At 53.0% G+C, this 20,597-nt stretch overlaps 1 protein-coding gene across 24 annotated transcripts in view; it reads left to right on the top strand.

Annotated features, from left to right (window-relative positions):
* The window catches only part of DENND2B (DENN domain containing 2B), a 186,972-nt gene extending 172,695 nt beyond the window's left edge, over positions 1 to 14,277 (top strand). For all 24 annotated transcript variants that reach the window (XM_070073709.1, XM_051824064.2, XM_051824107.2 and 21 more), the window contains 9 exons: positions 536 to 613; positions 1,154 to 1,294; positions 5,375 to 5,523; positions 8,720 to 8,897; positions 9,169 to 9,210; positions 10,031 to 10,142; positions 10,692 to 10,931; positions 12,765 to 12,851; positions 13,500 to 14,277. In XM_070073709.1, the coding sequence (XP_069929810.1) occupies positions 536 to 613; positions 1,154 to 1,294; positions 5,375 to 5,523; positions 8,720 to 8,897; positions 9,169 to 9,210; positions 10,031 to 10,142; positions 10,692 to 10,931; positions 12,765 to 12,851; positions 13,500 to 13,534 (1,062 nt within the window). In that variant the 3' untranslated portion in view covers positions 13,535 to 14,277. The remainder of the gene's footprint in view (positions 1 to 535; positions 614 to 1,153; positions 1,295 to 5,374; positions 5,524 to 8,719; positions 8,898 to 9,168; positions 9,211 to 10,030; positions 10,143 to 10,691; positions 10,932 to 12,764; positions 12,852 to 13,499) is intronic.
* Positions 14,278 to 20,597: the final 6,320 nt, after the last annotated feature.

Here is a 20,597-nt window from a genome sequence, read left to right on the forward strand (position 1 = left end):
ACCCAGGACTCAGATGTAGTAAACTTGTGAATAGTAATTCTGTTACCTTGTCTGTTTTCAGTTTGCCCTCTTAGACTGGGGTTGGATCAGAGAAGGGAGAAAAAAGCAACTGAGAAAGGGGATATTTTATAGACTCTTCCCCTGTGGAGGGCACAAGACCACACGACTTGGTCCAAAGAATGTACACAAATCCTCATCACGGTCACGTCTGCTGAGGTCCTAGCCTTAGGGATCCAAATCCGTGACGCCCTGTAGCTCTGTCAGACTGCTGCTTCTTTTACCAGCCCTCTCCTGGGAGGACAGGGAAGCCAGTGGGGAGCTTTGCAGGGGCCTGGGCAACTTGGCTGGAGACCCAATGGAAGTCGAAGCCTGTGCCTTTCCTTTGGGGGCCTGATTGAGTTTAGAAGAGGCTTGGAGCCTTCCTCCACTAGCAGAGTAGTCCTTAGTCCTCAGTTCCCAAGGAAAAGGAGCCAGATATGGTAATCATGCCTTCTCTGTGTCTGTCTCTCTCTCTCTCCCGCCCATCCCGGCCCAGCCAAGTGGGAAAGGGCCTCGGTTGCCAGAGGTGTACTGTGTCATCAGCCGCCTTGGCTGCTTCGGCTTGTTTTCCAAGGTAAGAGGCTCTGGCCTGCTTCCCTCCCCCACCACCCCATCAGCTGACAGCTCCCGCAGGAGTCTGCAGGCAGCTTAGATGAGAAAACCACCTGTGTGTGAGAGTGAGCAGAAAGAAAGAGAATGCAGGAGCAAGTACAAGTGAGCTCTGTTTCCCTCCGTATTCCCAACCCTGGCTCCCTACCTGGCTGTCTGGCATTTCCCCAGCTCCTGAGTTGGCAATGTCTGCTCATGTCACGGCCCACTCTGGCCATGGGCAAAGCCAGAGTCCTTGGGGAAGCCAGGTGTGCCCTGGGGAGCTCTCAGATGATATCTCCTGTGCTTGACTGCTCTGCCTTTGGAGACTGAAGCCAGGCCAGCTGGGGAGCAGAGCAGTCACGGGGTGCTGCTCAGGTGTGAAGATCCTGGCCAGCCAGTCCTCTCATCTCCCAGCCTCTGGCCCAGCCTCACCAGATGCTAGGCTGCCCTCTCTTCTCCCGAGAGGTGAGGAGAGGCAGCGCCCTGACGCCCTCCCTTCTTTGGCTGCTGCTGGTGGGCACAGGTGCTGGATGAGGTGGAGCGCCGGCGTGGGATCTCCGCTGCCTTGGTCTATCCCTTCATGAGAAGTCTCATGGAGTCGCCCTTCCCAGCTCCAGGCAAGACCATCAAAGTGAAGACATTCCTGCCAGGGGCTGGCAATGAGGTAGGGACTTCTGCTACCTCTTCTCTCGGGTGCCAGCTGAGGGTGCAGTTGCAGGGAGGTGCAGAGCACAGCCCCCTCCTTGCCCGCACGTCCGCACACCTGGTCAACAGGGACTGGAAATGTTGCCAGCTCTTCCTTCTCTGAGGGGCTTTCCTGATTGGGCTAAACCACATTCCACCTGCTTTCCTTTTGTTGACTCAAATATCTCTGAATAGGTGCTCCTCTCACAACCAGGGGTTGTGGCAGACCTTGGGGCAGAGTCATAAAGCTAAAGAGGGACCAGCTCTGTTCTTGTGGGGTTTGGTCTGCAGCAATGGTGGGGAGCCTTTTTTCTGCCAAGGGCCATGTGGATATTTATAACTTCATCTGTGGGCCATACAACATTATCAACTTAAAAATGAGCGTGCTGTAGATAAATTGAATTTCAAGTCCTACCTGCAGTTGCCTTGGCAGGGCCAGACCAAATGGTTTCATGGGCCTTACCCGGCCCACAGGCCAGACGCTCCCCACTCCTGGTCTAGAGGGGCACACTAACGTTAAATACTTCTCTCTCTGTATAAGGGCAATTCCTGAATGTGTTAACAGTGAAATAAAGGAACAGGACCACCCCCACCCCAAGCGTATGTGCTGAGAGACCTGCTTGAGACTAGACAGTCAGGGAAGACCTCTGAGAAAGTGACAGGGAATGTCCAAGGAGAAGGCATTTTACCAGTTGAATAGGAGGCAAGGAAAGGAAGTGGTGGAAGGAGGCTGAAAGAGTGTGGATAGGAGATGTTCCCGGTGGAGGGAGCAGCAAAGGCAAAAGCTGGAAGGGAGTGTGCGCTGGTGAAGGGACTGAGAAGAGGCCGAGATGGTGGAAGGACGCTGAGCAGGGTAGGGAGGCAGGCAAGGCCTGAGTCACCGTGTTCCTGCTGAGCCAAGTTGAGGATTTTGGATTTTATCCTAACAGCATTACGATAAGATCTGATACATGTTTTTAAAAGCTGGCTCTGGCTGCTTCATAGATAATGGCTTGGAATAAGAACAGGGAGACCGGCTAAGATACTGCTGCTGTGGTACAGGCAAGAGATGACAGTAGCAAGTAGATGACTAAGGCGTAGCAGAAGGGAAAGAGAAGTAGATGGAATGAAGATGTATTTTAGAGCTAGGAGTGACAGAATTTTGTGTCTGATTGGAGGTAGGGAATAACTGTAACCACGGTTTTAAGGTTGACTCCCAGTTTCCTGGCTTGAGCCGCAGGTTAATGAGGAAGCCATGTCCTGAGGTGGGAGCCCGGGAAGCATGAGCAGATGAGGAGGGGGAAGCTCATTCAGCCTTATACATGTTAAGTTTGAGACATCCCTGAGACACCTAAGAGGAGATATTTAGTAGACACAAGTGTAGGTAGGGAAAGGAAAGGAGCCCAGAGTGGAGTCCTCCTCAGGCCCGAGGAACCCCATAAGCAGAGGCACTGTAGTAGAGGATATAGCAGCCGCCTCAGGGGCCCGTGCTCAGAAGCCAGGGAAAGCAGGAGCCTCAAGAAGGCGTGGTCAGGCTGAGGGACTGCCGGCTGCCTTGACAGGGGAGGTGGGGCCTTCGTGGGATGAGTTGAGATGTGAATGCGGGTGAGAAGGGGAAACAGCCCTGGTCACCATCTTTCAGGTCCCTTGGCTGTGAACAGAAACAGGGAGGGGAGCGTGAGGTGAAGGAAACATGGAGCCAGGGAGAGTTTGCTAAAGATGGCTACTGGACATGGCCCCAGAGGAAGAGCTTAGGGTGCAGGAGAGGGAGGGGTAGTCAGCTGCCACTGAGAAGGCACAGGGTGGGCGCCACGGAGGAATTGACTCTAAGTGGGAGAGAAGGAAAGGGTGGTGGCCATCATCTGATGGCTTTGGTTGTCTCTTTTTTGTTTGTTTGTTTGTTTTTTTATTATTTGACAGGCAGAGTTATAGACAGTGAGAGAGAGAGAGAGACAGAGAGAAAGGTCTTCCTTCTGTTGGTTCACTCCCCAAATGGCCGCTACGGCCGTTGCTGTGCCGATCCGAAACCAGGAGCCAGGTGCTTCTCCTGGTCTCCCATGCGGGTGCAGGGCCCAAAGACCTGGCCCATCCTCCACTGCCTTCCCGGGCCACAGCAGAGAGCTGGACTGGAAGAGGAGCAACCAGGACCAGAACCTGGTGCCATATGGGATGCTGGCGCCACAAGGTAGAGGATTACCCAAGTGAGCCATGGCGCCAGCCCCGCTTTGGTTGTCTCAAGAGAGAAAAACAAGTTTAGCCTTTGAGAGTAATAGGCAGGAGTTAGATTCTCAGAGCAGTGAAGCAGAAATAAATCAGTTATTGCAAAGAGTGGGAGAGGAGCTGCCCAGAGAAGTGTATTGGGCTTGCTGGGCAGTGGCAGATCCACTTGGGGCCTTTCTCTTACTCTCTTTTCCCCATCCTCATGTGGTATAGAGGTGGACAGCTGCCCTGTCCTGAGAGTCCCTCAGGATCTGGTCCCAGCTGCCTCGCCAGCCTCATTTCTCATCACTCAGGCACTCCCTGAGCCTCGTTTCCCTTTGCTCAGAGGCACTGCCCTCTCTTCTCTTTGGGGAATCAAGTCAGGCATCTTGTGCGCTGGGATGCTTGCCCGAGCCCGCGTGTTGGCCGCCCTTCCTAAGTGCCTCCCAGCCCCTGTGCAGGTGTCCACTACACCCTTCCTCTGGCCTGTCCTCCTCAGGGCTGGACAGTTCTGGCTCCTTGAGCCCCACGGGGCTGTGATCTCCTTGAGGGCATGGGTGAATGAGAAGAGGCCCAGGGCCTTCAAGCAGCCTGTGTGAACTCTGTCCCCGGACAGCTGGACCTGAAGGGTAGTGGCAGTGTGGGGCTGGGTGCTGCAGAGCACAGCTTGTTGGGCTGCCAGCAGGGCTCTTAGGAGGAAGGGTCAGGGAGCTTCCCGTGACCTCTGCGGTGGGGATAGGGCCCAGAGAGGATGCAGAGGCCTCGATGTGATTGTGCTATGGCATTCCATCAGCCCATGTCCACCTCGTTGGGGGCGTGCCCAGCATCGTGGTAGTTGCTCAGTCTCCCAGGCATTCTCTGCAGGAGAAGCAGTTCGGGAAGAGCCATGCAGTATTTTGGGCCCACTGTGCTGCTTCTCTGGAGCCTAGAGGGATCAATAGTGAGCTGGGAGTTAGAATTTCTTCACTTAGATCCCAAGGGAAAATGAGATGCTGTGGGGCCAAAGCGTCTGATGTGATGGGGCACTTGTTTCTCATCCCAGTTCTCAGATGCTGAGGAGCTAGAAGGGGGCTAAGCAGAGCTCAGTGACAGCTGCCTGCACACAGCCTGAGTGCCTGCAGCTCCTCCTCTCACCGCTGGGATCGGTTGCTATTCTCCCACCCCCATGACTGCGCCCAGAGAAGTGGCTGTTGGTGCTATAGCATTGACCTTGGGAGCAGCCTTTGGAGGGAAGAGAGCTAGGCCTGGCCCTGATAACGATAGTCTTGCTTCCTGGCAAGACTGAGGAATGGCCAGCCCTTTCCTTGTGTTTTCTTTGTCCCTGGTACAGGACTTAGGGTGATGGAGATAAGGGCCAGGATGGCAGGATAAACATAACTTCTGGAAGGAAGCTCTTTTCTAGCAGGAAAGGGAGGGGACATGGCAACAAGGATGAGCAGCGCTCCCCATCCAGAGATGGCTGGGCATACAGTTCTGGGATGCAGAGGTGTTGCTCTTCCTGTGGCCTGGAGAGCAGTGGCCAGCTGTGGGGTCTGGTCAGCTTGGGGAGATAGACAGGAGGGTGAGGAGGGCCCTGCAGATGAGGCTGTGTGGCTCCCTCCTCCTCCTTATCTGCATGAGCGGTGGGCTCTCCTCCCCTTCCTGAGATGTGATGGACGGCCCCTCAGCTGCTTCCTCCGGGAGCCTCCTCACTGTCACAGGTAGCCCCCTCGCCTTCCAAACTGGTGTTTAATGGGTGTGGGGCAGAGCTGTGGTCTGAGAAGCAGAGCCTTGCTCCTGTTGCACAGTGGGGCAGAACAGGGACCCTCGGCCAGGGCTGGGAAGGAAAGCAGCCTCTGGATGCTTTGTGCAGGGCCCCACTTTGCCTGTGGCTCTCCTGCAGGTGTTAGAGCTGCGGCGGCCCATGGACTCCCGGCTGGAGCATGTGGACTTTGAGTGCCTTTTTACCTGCCTCAGCGTGCGCCAGCTCATCCGAATCTTTGCCTCACTGCTGCTGGAGCGACGGGTCATTTTTGTGGCAGATAAGCTCAGGTAGGGCCCAGCAGGGCAAAGGAGAAGAGGGGGAAGACACACCCGTGGATTAATTCAACAATGGTTACGCGCCCTGCCGTGTGCCACATACCTTGGTATTAGTGTGTGGAATATGCTTCTGCGTGTGTGTGTGTGTGTGTGTATGTTTGTGTGTAAAAAGATAAAGACCAGAGGGAGAGGGAAAGGTTGGCACACTGGGGCAGAGGGCATGGCTGAGGGGGCAGGGCCTGGCACCATACAAGATGGCAGGATTGAGAACCCAGTGGAGGACTTGGCCTGAAGGGAGAAGAAGGATGCTTCTTCCTTTGCAGTGGCCAAGATTGTGCAGGTGTGGGTGTCTCACTATGGAAAAAGATAAGAAATTGAGGTTCCTGGCTGCTGGCTGTGTTTCCTCTGGAGGGGAAGGCAAGGCCATCTTTGTGGTCTGTAGAGTTTGGGAAGAGAGACAAAGTCGAGGATGAATTCCTCTGAGAAGCGCTGACCCATCCAGTGAGGGACCAGTTCAGGTGTGGCCGGGAGAAGGCCGCTGATGGGACTGAGCCGGGGCCCTCAGGGAGGGGTGAAGGAGGATGGGGGCGGGGGGTGTTGAGGGTGCAGCTGCAGGAAGCTTGGCCAGCAAGCTGGGAAAACAGTGTCGGGACTGGAGGTGCCAGAGCGGTAGGGGAGCTGGTTTAGGAGGGATAAGAAAAGAGCTAGGCAGACAACAAATGCTGGGCTGAATGTCTGCATTTATGGTTTCAGAAGTGGAGGTGCTGAGGAGGCTGGTAATGGCCATGGGATGCCTGGCAGAAATGATGGAAGAAGTTAGAGCTATTCTTGGCAGTCGAGAACTTAAAAAACAATGGTGGGGCGGGGGGGACTGTGTGAGGAGTGGGACAGGCGAGAAGAGACGGGCTCTTGATGACACGTCTCTTTGTCCAAGAATCCATCCCAAGCAGCGGTTTCTCTAACTTGGTGGAATTAATTCAGTCATTTAGACAGGAGTTAAGCTCCCTGCTACATGCCATGCTGTGTCACTGCAGAGAAGAGGGCACTAGAGAAAAAGTCCTCTTCCTACTTCATCCTGCGGTCATTTTTTATTCCCCTGGTGGGGACAAGGCGTGAACCCCTGTTTGCTCTAATGGGGCACTGGGGCAGAAGCCCAGGGCTACCCTCAGCCTGGGGGAAGGAGGGAGGAAGTAAAACCAGAGCTTCTGGTTTTTCCAGAGAGGCCAAGGTTCAGGAACGAAGCTGCCCCTCACTTGTTCCCATCACAGCCTCAGTGCCTCTGAGTCCCATGGTTCTAGATGTTTCCTTGAGTCCCTAGTGAAAGGACCCAGCAACTGGCACTACTGGGCTATGGCGTCCCCAGTGGGCCCTGCCTGCTGCCTCTGCCAGCCATGTTAATGGTCAGCCAGTAAAGCCCCTAACAGAGCTTGCACCACAGGTTTCTTTTCCAGAGGGGTCCACCCAGCCTGCTCCCGGCTCAGCTTTTTCTTTGCCACCCCTCCACCCCACCCCATCCCCAACTCAGCTCCTGTAGGGCTGTGAATACAGCCATTGTTGCCTGTGGTTGCAGCTGCCTCTGAGCACATTCCAGACCATTCTGGGAGGAAAATACCCCAGGCTGCTGTTCTTGGCCTGCTCAGCATTCGAGTCCTGCCAGGCTTGGCTCTTAAAAAACCTATGCACCCTACCTGGGGTCTGCCTGAGACCCAAGAGAGGTGGGACAGGTGGCCAGAGCATGGCACAGGGGAGGGGGCCGGGGTGGGTCCAGCCAGCCTGGGTTCTGTGGCTTGTGTCTGAGGTTCTCCACAAGCCCTTTGTCCCTCTTTCCTTGTTCGGATGTGTGTGGTTGTGGTAGAGGTGAGGGACTAGTCCCCCTACTCATTTGCTCCAGGAGTTGTCCCAAGCTTGTGTCTCCCTAGTCCCGGACCTGTGGCAGGGATTGTGGAGAGCAGTGTGTCCCCACTCTGAGAGAGCCCTTCCCAGGGTCTTATTCAGACCACTGTCCTAGGAGTGTGGGGAGCTGCTGTCCCCTGGGGAGGGACCATCCGGGCCAGGGCACCTGTGTCTCTTGTCCAGGCCCAGCACTATTTCAGGTGTCTGTGAGGTGGCAGGACAGCCAGGCGAGGCACTGGCTGACAAGCACTTGGGAACACTCCAGAAGTCCCTTAAGAAAAGGTTTATTCTGCCATGGAAGGGACCCGTGTTCTCTCACACACGAGAACCCCCTGCTGGAGCTGTGCAGGCAGCACCCAGGGCTTTCGTGGTTGATGGTGGGGCCCACACATGCGGTAGGAAAGGCAGGCTGGAAAAGGAGCTGGGCTCTGTGCCTCTGTGCCCTCAGCCGTATTATGGTCCCTAAGAGAGGGCTGGACTCTGCCCCTGACTGAGGGGCCAGGGCAGGCACGTCTCCTGCATTCCCTGGCACCACTCGAGCCTTCAGCACACAGGGGGCACACGCCCACTTCTGGCCATCCTGGCTGGCACTATAAGGATTGTTCTCCCTGTGTCCCTTTGGTCCTTCCCCTCAGCAGCCATACCAAAAGACTGGTGACCCCCTCTAGACCTGCAGCTACTTTGGAGCCTGAGAGAGCAGATAGGCTGGGCTTTTCAGCCAGACAAGGAGGGTATTGGCCGCCTCACCTTCTGATCTCTCTGCACTCCCTCCTCACTCAGCACTATTTTCAGCTAGGAGACAAATGAGTGGAAGGTGAGAGGACAGAACAGAAGTAACCCTGGGCTAGGAGACAGCCAGGCTGGTGTGTTCCAGCTCTGCCACTTACGACCCAGCTAGCCTGGGTGTCGCTCACCCCAGCTGTGAAATGTGAAGTTGGTGCAGTGACCTGCCTATTTGACCCTCTGTGCTCCCTGAGCTGGTCCTCCCACCCCATGGCCTCTGTGCATCCCGGCTGCCCTTGGGGATATGCGAGTGAGTCTCTTGTGTGCTCTGGTGTTGTGGCATGCCTTCATGTTTGTAAGTTGAGTCCCCAAACAGGGTAGTGAGAGTGTCCTTGAGGCCTTGAGCACTGGGCACCTGGGGGCTTCACCATTCCACGGGGTCTGACCTGGACCCCTTGAGCCCCATTGGTATTTTTGTTGCACTGGAGGGTTTAGCATCCGAGGATGTCCTCAGCCCCCAGCAAGCTGCGACCACCCTTCCCCGGAGGTGCTGGGCCTGGGTTCAGGTGCTGTATCTCTCTCTGTCCACCAGTACCCTGTCCAGCTGTTCCCATGCCGTGGTGGCCTTGCTCTACCCCTTCTCCTGGCAGCATACCTTCATTCCTGTTCTCCCGGCCTCCATGATTGACATCGTGTGCTGTCCCACCCCCTTCCTGGTTGGCCTGCTCTCCAGCTCCCTGCCCAAACTGAAGGAGCTACCTGTGGAGGAGGTGGGCAGCCTGGGACCCAGCTGGGGGTGGGGGTAGAGAGGGGAGGAAGGGTGGGAGAGAAATCCTGGGAGGGAAGGGCAGTGGGGGAAGGCAGAGAGGCTGCTGGGATTTATTTGTGGCCTAAGGACTGCTCTCCCTGGGAGGTCTTTCCTTGACAGCAGGCAGTTAATCTTGCTGTCTGGCCTGGGGGACCTGGGAGGTGCAGAGGCCTGGGAGAGGACACTGCAGGACTCATATCCCAAATCTCGCTGCTAATGACTCCTTTTCTCAGGCACTGATGGTGAATCTGGGATCAGACCGATTCATCCGACAGGTGAGTGTGGCACACCTGCCCTAGGGTGGGTGCTCAGGAGAGCCAGGCCGCCAGGTGCTCTACACCATCTTCACACTCTGGGTTCCATACTCACAGAATCCACAGGGCCTGAGGACCCTTCACTTCAACAGGATCCGCCCTTCTGGTTGGACTGTCAGCCTCTGGCATTGTCAGCTTCTAGGAGGCAGTGTGGGAATGCAAGAACATGGCCTGGAAGTCCAGACTTGACCTCTGGCCTCCGCCATCTTTGAGCCATGTGGTCTTGGACAGGTCTCTGAATTTCTCTGAACCAGGGCTCTCATCTCTAAAGCAGTAATGCTGATAACATGTGTATGAAATGTGGAACATGGCTGGGGGGTGGTGACATAAACAACTGCTTGGCAGTGACTGTTGTCAACTACAAAAGTTCGGTCAGTCATGGAAATCCTCCTGGCTCTCTACAGAGGAGCACAGCCCAGTGCCAGCCCCTCTGGGAGTGGACTCTGGGTACACACCACTGACACGGCTAAGGACCGTGGGGTGCAAGGTGCTGAGTTGAAGGGCAGCCTAACCTCGTCCCCAAGACACAGGCCGGGCCACAGCCTCTGGGGAGCTGACAGTGCAGGCACTGGGGAGACTCCATGAGGGTGTTGGAATAAGAACCCCTGGCTGGCCCTGGCCATCTGTGCCTCAGTTTTCTCATCTTAAAATGAAGTTGATAATAGTATCAGGGCTATTAGGAGAATGAAATGGGATTATGTATTTAAGCGCTTCCAAAAGGGCTTAGCAGCTAGCAAATGCTCATCCGTGTCCACTGTGATTATCATCATTTCTCCTGCAGATGGATGATGAGGACACATTGTTACCTAGGAAGTTACAGGCGGCTCTGGAGCAGGCTCTAGAGAGGAAGAATGAACTAATCTCCCAGGACTCGGACAGCGACTCTGACGATGGTGAGGGAGACGTGCCTGGGTGGACTCAGCTCTGGGCCCAGACAGCTTCTGCTCTCAGTCTGGCCTTGTTTCTGTGCACCAGACCCTCTCTAGCTGCCGAGGGCCCAGGTGTGGGAACTCACTCTAGTACCTCCTATCCCAGGTTTGGGAAGGAAGAGCCAAAAGGTGGCATCCCCTGTGACCCTTCTTGCTAACTGATCCTCCCTCTCAGGCCTTGTCTCAGGCCACTGGGAGATGGAGAACACCTCCTTTTCCTGGGAGGCCAGGTCCATCATTTAGGGTGAGGGGTGTGGGGACAGTGGGGCCCTGATCTCAGATTTCTGTTTCATTCGCCTGGCAGGGATTTGCCAGCTCCGTGTTCAGAGTTTGCAAGCCCCGGGAGCTCATGGGCTTGTTCCACGCCCATGAGCACGAGAGTCAGAGTTTCAAGAACAGATGAGCGGTGCCAGCAGGCAGTTTTCTTGGGAAGAGGGAGGCTGTGCTGCCAGGGATTGGGGACGCCTTGCAAACCCTTGACCTGAACCTCAGAGATTCTCTTTTCCTTCTCAGAATGTAATACCCTCAATGGGCTGGTGTCGGAGGTGTTCATCCGGTTCTTCGTGGAGACCGTCGGGCACTATTCCCTCTTTCTGACACAGAGTGAGAAGGGGGAGCGGGCCTTTCAGCGCGAGGCCTTCCGCAAGTCTGTGGCCTCCAAGAGCATCCGGCGTTTTCTTGAGGTTTTTATGGAGTCGCAGATGTTTGCTGGCTTCATCCAAGACAGGGAGCTGAGGAAGTGCCGTGCAAAGGGTAAGGCCAGGGGGCTCAGGTGGGGAGCTTCGGGCCTTCTCTCCACTTTTTTTGCCACCCACAGGCCTGATTAAGTGGGCTCTATGATGGAAGCTGCAGGGTATCATGGAGGGCCAGGCCTCTTTTTTTTTTTTTTAAGATTTATTTATCTATTTGAAAGAGTTACATACAAACAAAAGGAGAGACAGAGAGAGAGAGAGAGAGTGGCTGGGAGGGAGGGAGGGAGAGAGAGAGAGAAGGAGGAAGGGAGGGAGGGTGGTCTTCCATCCGCTGGTTCACTCTCCAGTTGGCCACAATGGCCAGACCTGTGTCGATCCGAAGCTAGGAGCAGTTTTCAGATCTCCCACACAGGTGCAGGGGCCCAAGGACTTGGGCCATTTTCTACTGCTTTTCCAGGCCACAGCAGAGAGCTGGATTGGAAGTGGAGCAGCTGGGACTCGAACCAGCGCCCATATGGGATGCCAGCACTGCAGGTGGTGGCTTCACCTGCTACGCCACAGTGCTGGCCCCAGCTAGGCCTCTTAATGCCCCTTTTCTTCTCATGGAAACTTCCAAGGCCGGCGCCGCGGCTCACTAGGCTAATCCTCCGCCTTGCGGCGCCAGCACACCGGGTTCTAGTCCCGGTCGGGGTGCCAGCTTCTGTCCCGGTTGCCCCTCTTCCAGGCCAGCTCTCTGCTGTGGCCGGGGAGTGCAGTGGAGGATGGCCCAAGTGCTTGGGCCCTGCACCCCATGGGAGACCAGGAGAAGCACCTGGCTCCTGCCATCGGATCAGCGCGGTGCGCTGGCCTCAGCACGCCAGCCGCGGCGGCCATTGGAGGGTGAACCAATGGCAAAGGAAGACCTTTCTCTCTGTCTCTCTCTCTCACTGTCCACTCTGCCTGTCAAAAAAACAAAAACAAACAAACAAACAAAAAAACAAAAACAAAAAACTTCCAAGGGAGTGTCTTTCTTCTATTCCAATAAATGCCCTCACAAGGCAGGGCACAGGCTGGGTGCCATGTGCCCAAGAACGGGAATCATTGACTGCCTATCCCCTCCTCAGATGCCCTTCTTATTCAAAGGACCAGACTGAGCAATTTCAGGTTGTTCTTAGAACCTAGGGGTTGTGCAGTCCCTCGGAGAGGATTGAGCAAGCTGTCCTCAGTTGGTGGCCATCCCCATTCAAGGCAGATGATTACATTATCTTGTTATTTCATCAGCTTCACTCTAGTTTTTCCATTTCATCAAGATCTGTCTAACCCCACGGCTATCTCTCCTGTCCACTGATACTATCCATTTGGGTAACAAATCTTTTTGGAACAACATAAAGCACCCTAGGGACAGGCATTTGGCACAGTGGTTAAGAGGCTGCTTGCAGTGCCTACATCCCATATTGGAGTGCCTGGGTTTGCGTCTTGGCTCCACTTCTAATTGCAACTTCCTGCTCATGCACATCCTACAAGGCAGCCAGTGATGGCTGCCGCCAATGAGGGAGAGCTGGATTGAGTTCCTGGTTTCTGCCTTTGGCTTTTAAAGTGGTCTGAAGAAGCCAGAAGTATGTAGTCGAGGCAGCTCTGAGATGAGTGGCATCATCACTGTAAGGTGGCTCAGGACTGTCACTGGGAGGGAGGGCATTGGAGGTCTTCCTGCTATTCAGTGCGAACACTTGTGAGATGTCACCAATGACAGTTCTGATGCATCAGCATGAATTCTAATACAACGTTCTAATACAGTAAAATCCCAGATGCTTGATTTTTCCTCTTTCAGCATCTGTGTCCCATGGTCCTGGTCAGAGGCCTCCCCTTCCCTTCCTCCAGTGACTGTCCTCTGACCTGCTCGTCTTCTCTTTCCCAGGCCTCTTTGAGCAGCGAGTGGAGCAGTATTTGGAGGAACTCCCAGACACTGAGCAGAGTGGGATGAATAAGTTTCTCCGAGGTTTGGGTGAGTAGCCATGTTACGGATGAGATGGATGGCCAGCAAGAGGGGAGAAGCTAGGGGGTCTATGTCCCAGAATCCCCCCAGTCAGCATCAGCAGGTATTTATAAAGGGGCTGTATATAGAACAGGAGGTCCCTTGGTGAAGACAGTGTTCCCAGCCAATGCTCCAACGGCATTTAGCACAATATCTACCAAATTGCAGAACAAAGAGGAACCGCAGATTCTCACATAGCTCAGCTCTTTGTGGGTGCATTCCTTCCTACGGGAATGTGAGGGCTGTTGGGGCCCTAAGCTTTCCTCCAGACCATAAGGGGTCCGCAAAAGTAGCAGCGCCAGAGCAGCGCCCTTCCTGCAAAGCCCCATGCCCTTCGAGGAGCTCAGCCAGCTAGATCGCTGGATCATAGCACGCCTTAGTTTGAAGTGAAATTCAGGCCAAAGAGGTTAAGTGGCTTGCTCAGGGCCACACAGTGGTTAAGTTAGTGCCCTGATTGGAGTGCTTTCACTCCCCTGGATCAGATCTGCCACAGCTGTAATCCAGTCTTTCTAGTCCTTAGGCTTCTACCGAGAGGGTTAGGGTTGCAGGAAGGACACGAAGGGGAGGTTGGAAGAGATGACATTTGAAGCATTCTCACTTCTGCCCTCTGGCCCACAGGCAACAAAATGAAGTTCCTCCACAAGAAGAATTAAACTCCTGTCCCAGTAGCAGAGTCCAGTGCCTTGCAGAACCTGCAGCCTGAGGAGAGGGCCCAGCCCAGGACCCTTGGGGCTGCTTGTGGCTACTCTGTCCCCACAGACCCCATCCTTCAAGCCAGCCCACCTCTGCCTCCACGATATCCCAGGATACTGTTTGTAAATAATCTGCTGTAAGCTTTCTTAACTGTTTTGTAACAAGCAAAAAGAATCTGGTAAATATTTGTTTATTCCCAAGGGGCCGGGTGCTTTCCTGCCCGGCCTGAGCATGGATGAAGTGTCACTGGGTGCTGGTGACTGGCCAATTATGTGCAGCTGACTGTCTCGGCCAAACCACTGATCTTTCCTGGAGGCTTTGGCCTGCCTGCCTGTGGCCCCCGCTGCCAGTCTCGGGTCCTGGAGAGCAGGCGCTGTCTTGTGATGCACAGGAAGACAATTTTTTTTTTTTGTCTTAGATTTTCTATTTTTTCCCTAGGAGCCCCCCTCTCCTAACCCTCAGTTTTGAAAGGCAGAAGCCAGTCAGTCTCCATTTGCAGCATAGTGCCAAGGCTCTTGGGCCCTTCTGTTCCTCCACCTTCTGAGATGGTCAGTGAGTCATGGGAAGCCCACCCTCCAGCTCTGCCAGTGCTCTCTGGGCCCAGCTCTGGGTCAGTGGTGGCCATGATGCGGTACAGGGCATCCCTCCTTCCCACCTTCTACGGGTGTTCTCAATAAACAGTGTACAGTTGTTTGGGCCCAGAGTCCCACATGTCCTTTGGCCTCATTTTCTTGAGTTCTCTCTCCAGGGAATGGGCTGAGAAAGGCATATCAGGTATGAAGCCCCATCATGCAGGGAACTGAGTACTTGATTAAGGGTGTTTGCTTCCGTATGGGTCACTGATCTCCCCTGAATTGAGTTCTCTGGACTGATCTGTATGACTGGTATTCGCTGTCCTAGTTCAGCTCCCTCTCCAACAGCCAGCTATTAAGACTCTAATGTATTTCTACTGATGGGAAAAAATGTTCTTTTCCCTCTAACTCCCCCATCATTAGGTGAATCTGAACATTTTCCTACCCCGTCTGGAGCCTTTAAGACATCGTTGGGTATCCTGACTCTGGTGTAGTGAAGCCCAGCTATTGCCAACCCCAGGACTTGGTCAGAGCCCTCACCCCACTGCCTGTGACTCTTTGATGTTACTCTATGGGTAGCATTTTTCATTGGCACTCTAGGTTTGCATACAGAAAGTTCTTCCACATTTCATGGAAGAAAGCAGCAGGGTGGAGAATAACGGTTGTAAGGTCTTAGGTAGAACAGAGACCTTGAAAAAACTCCCAAAGGTAAGGCATTAAGCTGGGACTCTCTTCACTGACAATGGGTCAGGTAAGATTTCAACTGTGGAATCACGTTTGCCTATCCTTCCACCCTAGCCCGTTTAAATGGCAGATAATTTCATCCTGAGTTTACTTCTTTTCCCCATCCCCAATGAAGCCAGTGCCATCCTCAAACTCCCTGATAAAGCAGTCTGGTTTCTGGGAAGATGAAGTCATCTCTGAAAAAGCCTCCTACGCTTTGGGTATTTGCTAGGAATAGGAGGGCAGGGATTTTGAGGCCTTATGAATGTGGGTTTGTTTCTTGTGTTTTTTAATTTATTTGAAAGGCAGAGAGTTAGAGAAAGGTCTTCCATCCACTGGTTCACTTCCCAAATAGCCACAGTGGCCGGAGCTGGGCCAATCTGAAGCCAGGACCCTGGAGCTTATTCTGGGTCTCCCACATGTGCGCAGGGGCCCAAGCACTTGGGCCATCTTCTGCTGCTTTCTCAGGCCATAGCAGAGAGCTGGATTGGAAGTGGAGCAGCCGGGACCTGAACCCACGTTCAAATGGAATGCTGGCAGTGTACGCGCCGGCCCCTGAATGTGGCTTTTTAGTTGGGGTAGAGAGAAGACAGATTGTAACCAGAAAATTCAGAATTTAGTGTAGTTATCTCCAAAATTCATACCTGTTTACTCATCCTTGGGCTTCATGGTAAGTTCTAAAAGTAGGCTTTAAAAAAAGATTTGTTTGAAAGGCATTGTGAGAGAGACATACACAGAGAGATGTTCCATCTGCTAGTTCACTCCTCATTAAATGGCTTCAAAGCCAGGTCTGGACCAGGCCAAAGTCAGGAGCCCAGAACTCCCATCCAGGTCTCCCACATGTGTGGAAGGGGCTGAAGCACTTGGGCCATCTTCTGCTGCCTTCCCAGGCACATTAGAAGGAAGCTGGAACAGAAGTAGAGCAGCCAGGAATTAAGGTGGCATAATCCACTGTGCAACGCCTGTCCCTAAAGCGGACTAAATAATGAACAGTTCCTAAAAGGTGCTTTCACTCTCTCTCCCCATGTCTCCCTCACCTTTTAATGTGGCTCAAAAAAACTCTCAGACACACTGTCAGATCACAGGGTATACAGGTGTAAATTCCTCTTTTGGTGAACTTTGAAACCTTTCTCTTTAAAATATGAGGGTGCTTAAAAAGTGGAATTAAAAGTTTGTTTTGGCACAAAAGATCGATTAAGTCCATGCCTAATCATCTTTTATGAGGACCATGTGCTACTACTTTTCAGAGTTGGCAAGTTTCTGATAAGCTTTAAAAACTTTTTGGTCCATTTGTATTGCCTTTTAATATGATGAATATAAATTTGGTTAAACAAAAAACTCAAACTACGCCAAAACATATTTCATCTCCCTCAGCTCCCAAAACTAAGAGGAAATCCCATTTGTCTCAGGTTCTCCCAGAACACTTAATGCGTGTACAGGCGTTTTCTTTTTCGCCTAAGGTGCCCTGGCACATAATTCACACCTTCTTTTTAAAGATTTTGGCAGAGAGAGAGAGAGAGAGGCCTTCCATCCGATGGTTCACTCCCCAGATGGCCTCAATGGCCGGAGCTGAGCCCATCTGAAGTCAGGAGCCAGGAGCTTCTTCTGGGTCTCCCACGTGGGTGCAGGGGCCCAAATAGTTCGCCATCTTCCACTGCTTTCCCAGGCCACAACCCAGAGCTGGATCCCAAGAGGAACAGCCGGAACACGAACCGGCGCCCATACGGGATTCCGGCGCGGCAGACGGAGACTTGGCCCACTACGCCACTCCGCCAGCCCCCAAAATTGACACTCTTACCACGCCACCGCACCTAAGGCCACCTTGAAGCGGTTTGAAGTGCACTGCCACTCAAACCGCCCGCTCTGTCTGGGACAGCCAGCCCCGCCCTCTTCCGCGAGGGCCAGCCCCGCCCGCTCTCCCCCGGAAGTGGCCGAGCGGGAGGCTGACGATGACGTCGGTCGTGCTTCCGGTCGGGGAGGAGGTCAAAATGCCCCGGAACCAGAGCCACACACCCCGGAAGTGGTTCCCACGGGCCGAGGCGGGGCAATACCCGCGCCCGGGTGGGTCTGGTTCCTGTACTGCTGAAGTGTCGTGTCGCAGACCAGTCGAGTCCTAGACGTCTGCGGCCCCAGAAGACTCCTGTTGTAACGTGAGCAGACGGGGCATCCGCAAGAGGACGCTTTCCACGCGTTTCCGTCCCAGGAGGCGGCTGCTCTGACATCCACTTAAACGTGACGTAGCCAAGGACAGGTTCGCGAATTATGCGGCCGACATTTCCCGTAAACCGAGTTGTTTGTGCCCTCAAATCTGGAGAAAAAACTTTCTCAAGACTATTGAGCGCTTTCATCCCTAGCTACTAGCAACGGCAAGGGCTGGGATGGGGTTGGGGGCGGCGCAAAGCCCGGAGCTGGAATCCGAACTAGTTGGGCCTTCACCGCTGCCTCTCAGGCATGCACTAGGAGAAAGCTGTGGAGTATGGGACCAGGCTAAACGCCAGCCACTGAGATACAAAGAACGCGCACACTAGGCTAGAAGGTACATAATTTGTAATTCAAACACAATTGGGCTTCGGGCCAGACATTGTGGCGCAAGCAGGTAAAGCCCTGGCCTGTGACACCTGCATCCCATATGGACGCGTTAATGCGTCTGTGAAAGTGGAAGAGGCCCAAGTCCCTGGGCCCCACGTGGGAGATGTTCCTGGCTCCTGGCTTCAGTGTGGCCTACCCCAGATAGTTGTGGCCATTTGGGGAGTGAACCGGCCGGTGGAACGTTAGTCTGTCCTCTGTAACTAGGTCTACCCAGCACGCTAAGCTGTAGCAGGTGAGGAACCTGTACTTGTGGGACACCGAATTGAAGGGCCTAATGCTTAGCCTGCAGGACTTCATCAACCCTGTGCATGCCACAGGGCAGGCTAGTGTCATGAAAATATTAGTGAATGAGTTCATAGAGGTTACTATTTTCTAAGCAGAAGCAGTGGTGCCTTCCAGTAAACGGACACACAAAATCAGTGTTAAGGTTTGCTTCTAGTCCCATAAATACAAGTGGCATTCTAGGTCTGCTACACACTTAGGTTCCTATCGAGGAACGAGAGGAGCAAAACTGAGCATTAGTGTTAAGATGCTGATGCCCTTCCCAGTTAAGGCAACAGGATGACTTTTGATTTTTCTGCCAGGCACCATCTACACCCTCCACACAGGATCCAGCATATCCCACTCCATGTCCTATTTACAGCTGTGCTCCTAAGGGAAGCCGACCAGCAGTGAATTCCTGGTGAATTTGTTAGCCAGCGAGATCTGCAATCACCTGTACCAAAGCTTCACTCTTCATGTCTAACCACAGGACCAACTGCAGTCCAATCCACCCAGCTACTGAGCTCCGTCCACTAAGCCTTCTGAACCCTACCCTTTTCCATGCTCAAATCTTATTTTCTAGGTCTCCTAACTAGCCTCGCACTGAGCTTTTTCTGACAGAACTTCCTATTTTCCTCATCCTTGCAAATCCATTCCCCACAACCCATCTTATGTTCATTCTGCTTGGACTCATTAAGATCACATGAAGTTACTGACTTCTCACACCGTTGAGATTTTTTAAAAACAAAACAAAAAGATTGGAAAGGCAGAGGTCTTCCATCTGCTGGTCCACTCCCCAAATGGCCTCAATGGCTGGAGCTGGGCTGATCTGAAGCCAGGAGCTTATTCTGTCTCATGTAGGTGAGGGACCCAGGCACTTGGGCCATCTTCCACTGCTTTTCCAGGCCGTAACAGAGCTGGATTGGAAGTAGAGCAGCTGGCACTCAAACCAGTGCCATATGGGATGCCAGCACTGCAGGCAGCAGATTAACCCACTAAACCACAAGGCCATCTCCTGAGATATTTTTACTTAGTCCCACATTTTAAACATGAGGAAACTTGAGTAGGCCTTAAGTCAAATAGCTGATGACCAAAAACCAAATACAACCATCTGTTAGACCCATTGGTTGCTCTGTAAGTCCTCTGAAACATTTAAGAGTCCGTTATCACTAGCCTAATGGCAGACAGAATCTCAAACAACCCGGTTTCAAGATCATTCAAGCTTTCTGACTCTTTGTAATTGTTGCCCATTTTTTTCAAGCCAATGCAATTCAGTTCTTTTCTGTTTCTTTGGATCTGAACCCAACAGACTTTAGGGGTTGACAGTCTTGTCCCATAATCATGGCTTCCAGTCCATGTATGTAATATATAAGCCCTCTAAGGAAGAACTCACCAACACCTAGCAGTATTAAATTACATCTTAATTACTTGCCCAGTGTTTTAAACTACAAGTCTTATTCAGGCCAAAGAAAAAACACAAACTCAGGAAGAACTGTTAAAACCACAAATTATAATTCATGTTGAAATTCCATGCACTGGTCAGACGTCACCATGGTCTTTAATACAGCAGATAGTAAACCTAAGAAAACCAGATTCCCAAAGACAAGGATTTCCCAGTTTTCTGAGATAGGACTATCTTCTGAAATCCAAGCCACTTTGACATAAAAAGCCCTGGAGCTGGCGCTTGGCTCAGGGGGTACTATATGCTCATCTATATTGGGTTGAAGTCCTGATTCCAGCTTCCTGCTAATGCTCACCCTTGGAGGCAACAGGTAACTGTGGCTCAAGTAGCAGGATCTTACCAACCACATAAAAGAAACCCAAATTAGCTTCCCAATGCCTGAATTTGGCTCGGGCCTGGCCACTAGACACTTGAGGAGCAGTCTTACGTGGGGCTGGTGCTGTGGCATAGTGGGCTAAGCCTCCATCTGCAGCACTGGCTGCTGCTCTTCAGATCCAGCTCTCTGCTGTGGCTTGGGAAAGCAGCAGAGTATGGCCCAAGTGCTCGGGCCCCTGCACCTGCATGGGGGACCTGAAGAGGCCTTGGTTGTGGATCAGCCCAGCTCTTGTGGCTATTTGCGAGTGAATAAGTGGATGGAAGACTTTCTCTCTCCCTGTCTCTACCTATCAAATAAATAAAATCTACTTAAAAAGAGCACAAAGGAGTCCTGTTTGGATTCTTGACCCAACCCAGCTCCCTACTAATGTGCCTGGGAAAGCAGTGGATGATGGGTTGTTCTGGGCTCACGACCTTAAGCCTGGGCTAGCCCTGGACACAGCAACCATTTGGGAGTGACCCAGTGAATGGAAGATACCTTGGGGCCAGCACTGTGGGTTAACGCCCTGGCCTGAAGCACTGGCATCCCATATGGGCGCCAGTTGGAGTCCTGGCTGCTCCTGTTCTGTTCCAGCTCTCTGCTATGCCCTGGGAAAGCAGTAGGGATGGCCCACGTCCTTGGGCCCCTGCGTCCGCGTGGGAGACCCTGGCTTCGGATCGTCACAGCTCCAGCCGCTGCAGCCATTTGAGGAGTGAACCAGCCAATGGAAGACTTCTCTTTCTCTGCCTCTCCTCTTTCTGTGTGTGTGTAACTCTTGACTTTCAAATAAATAAATCTTTCAAAAAAAAAAAAGGGAAGATACCTCTCCCTCTCCTAAGTAACCCTTGAAACTGAGTCACAATGCTTACTTTTCAATTAGGGTAGATTATCAGTTTCACTTCACAAATGAAAAAGTTTAACCACAGTGCCTGTAAGTGCTGTTGGTAGCACTGAGGTGGGTTAGCAGTAACCCAGGCTCTGCATACCTCGAATGCCTGGATGCTGTAAGGTGGGTTCCGGCAGGGACAGGGATGTGAAGTCAAAGAACCTACATTCAGACC

Source organism: Oryctolagus cuniculus, chromosome 1 (genome assembly GCF_964237555.1).
Source record: "Oryctolagus cuniculus chromosome 1, mOryCun1.1, whole genome shotgun sequence".
Classification (NCBI taxonomy): domain Eukaryota; kingdom Metazoa; phylum Chordata; class Mammalia; order Lagomorpha; family Leporidae; genus Oryctolagus; species Oryctolagus cuniculus.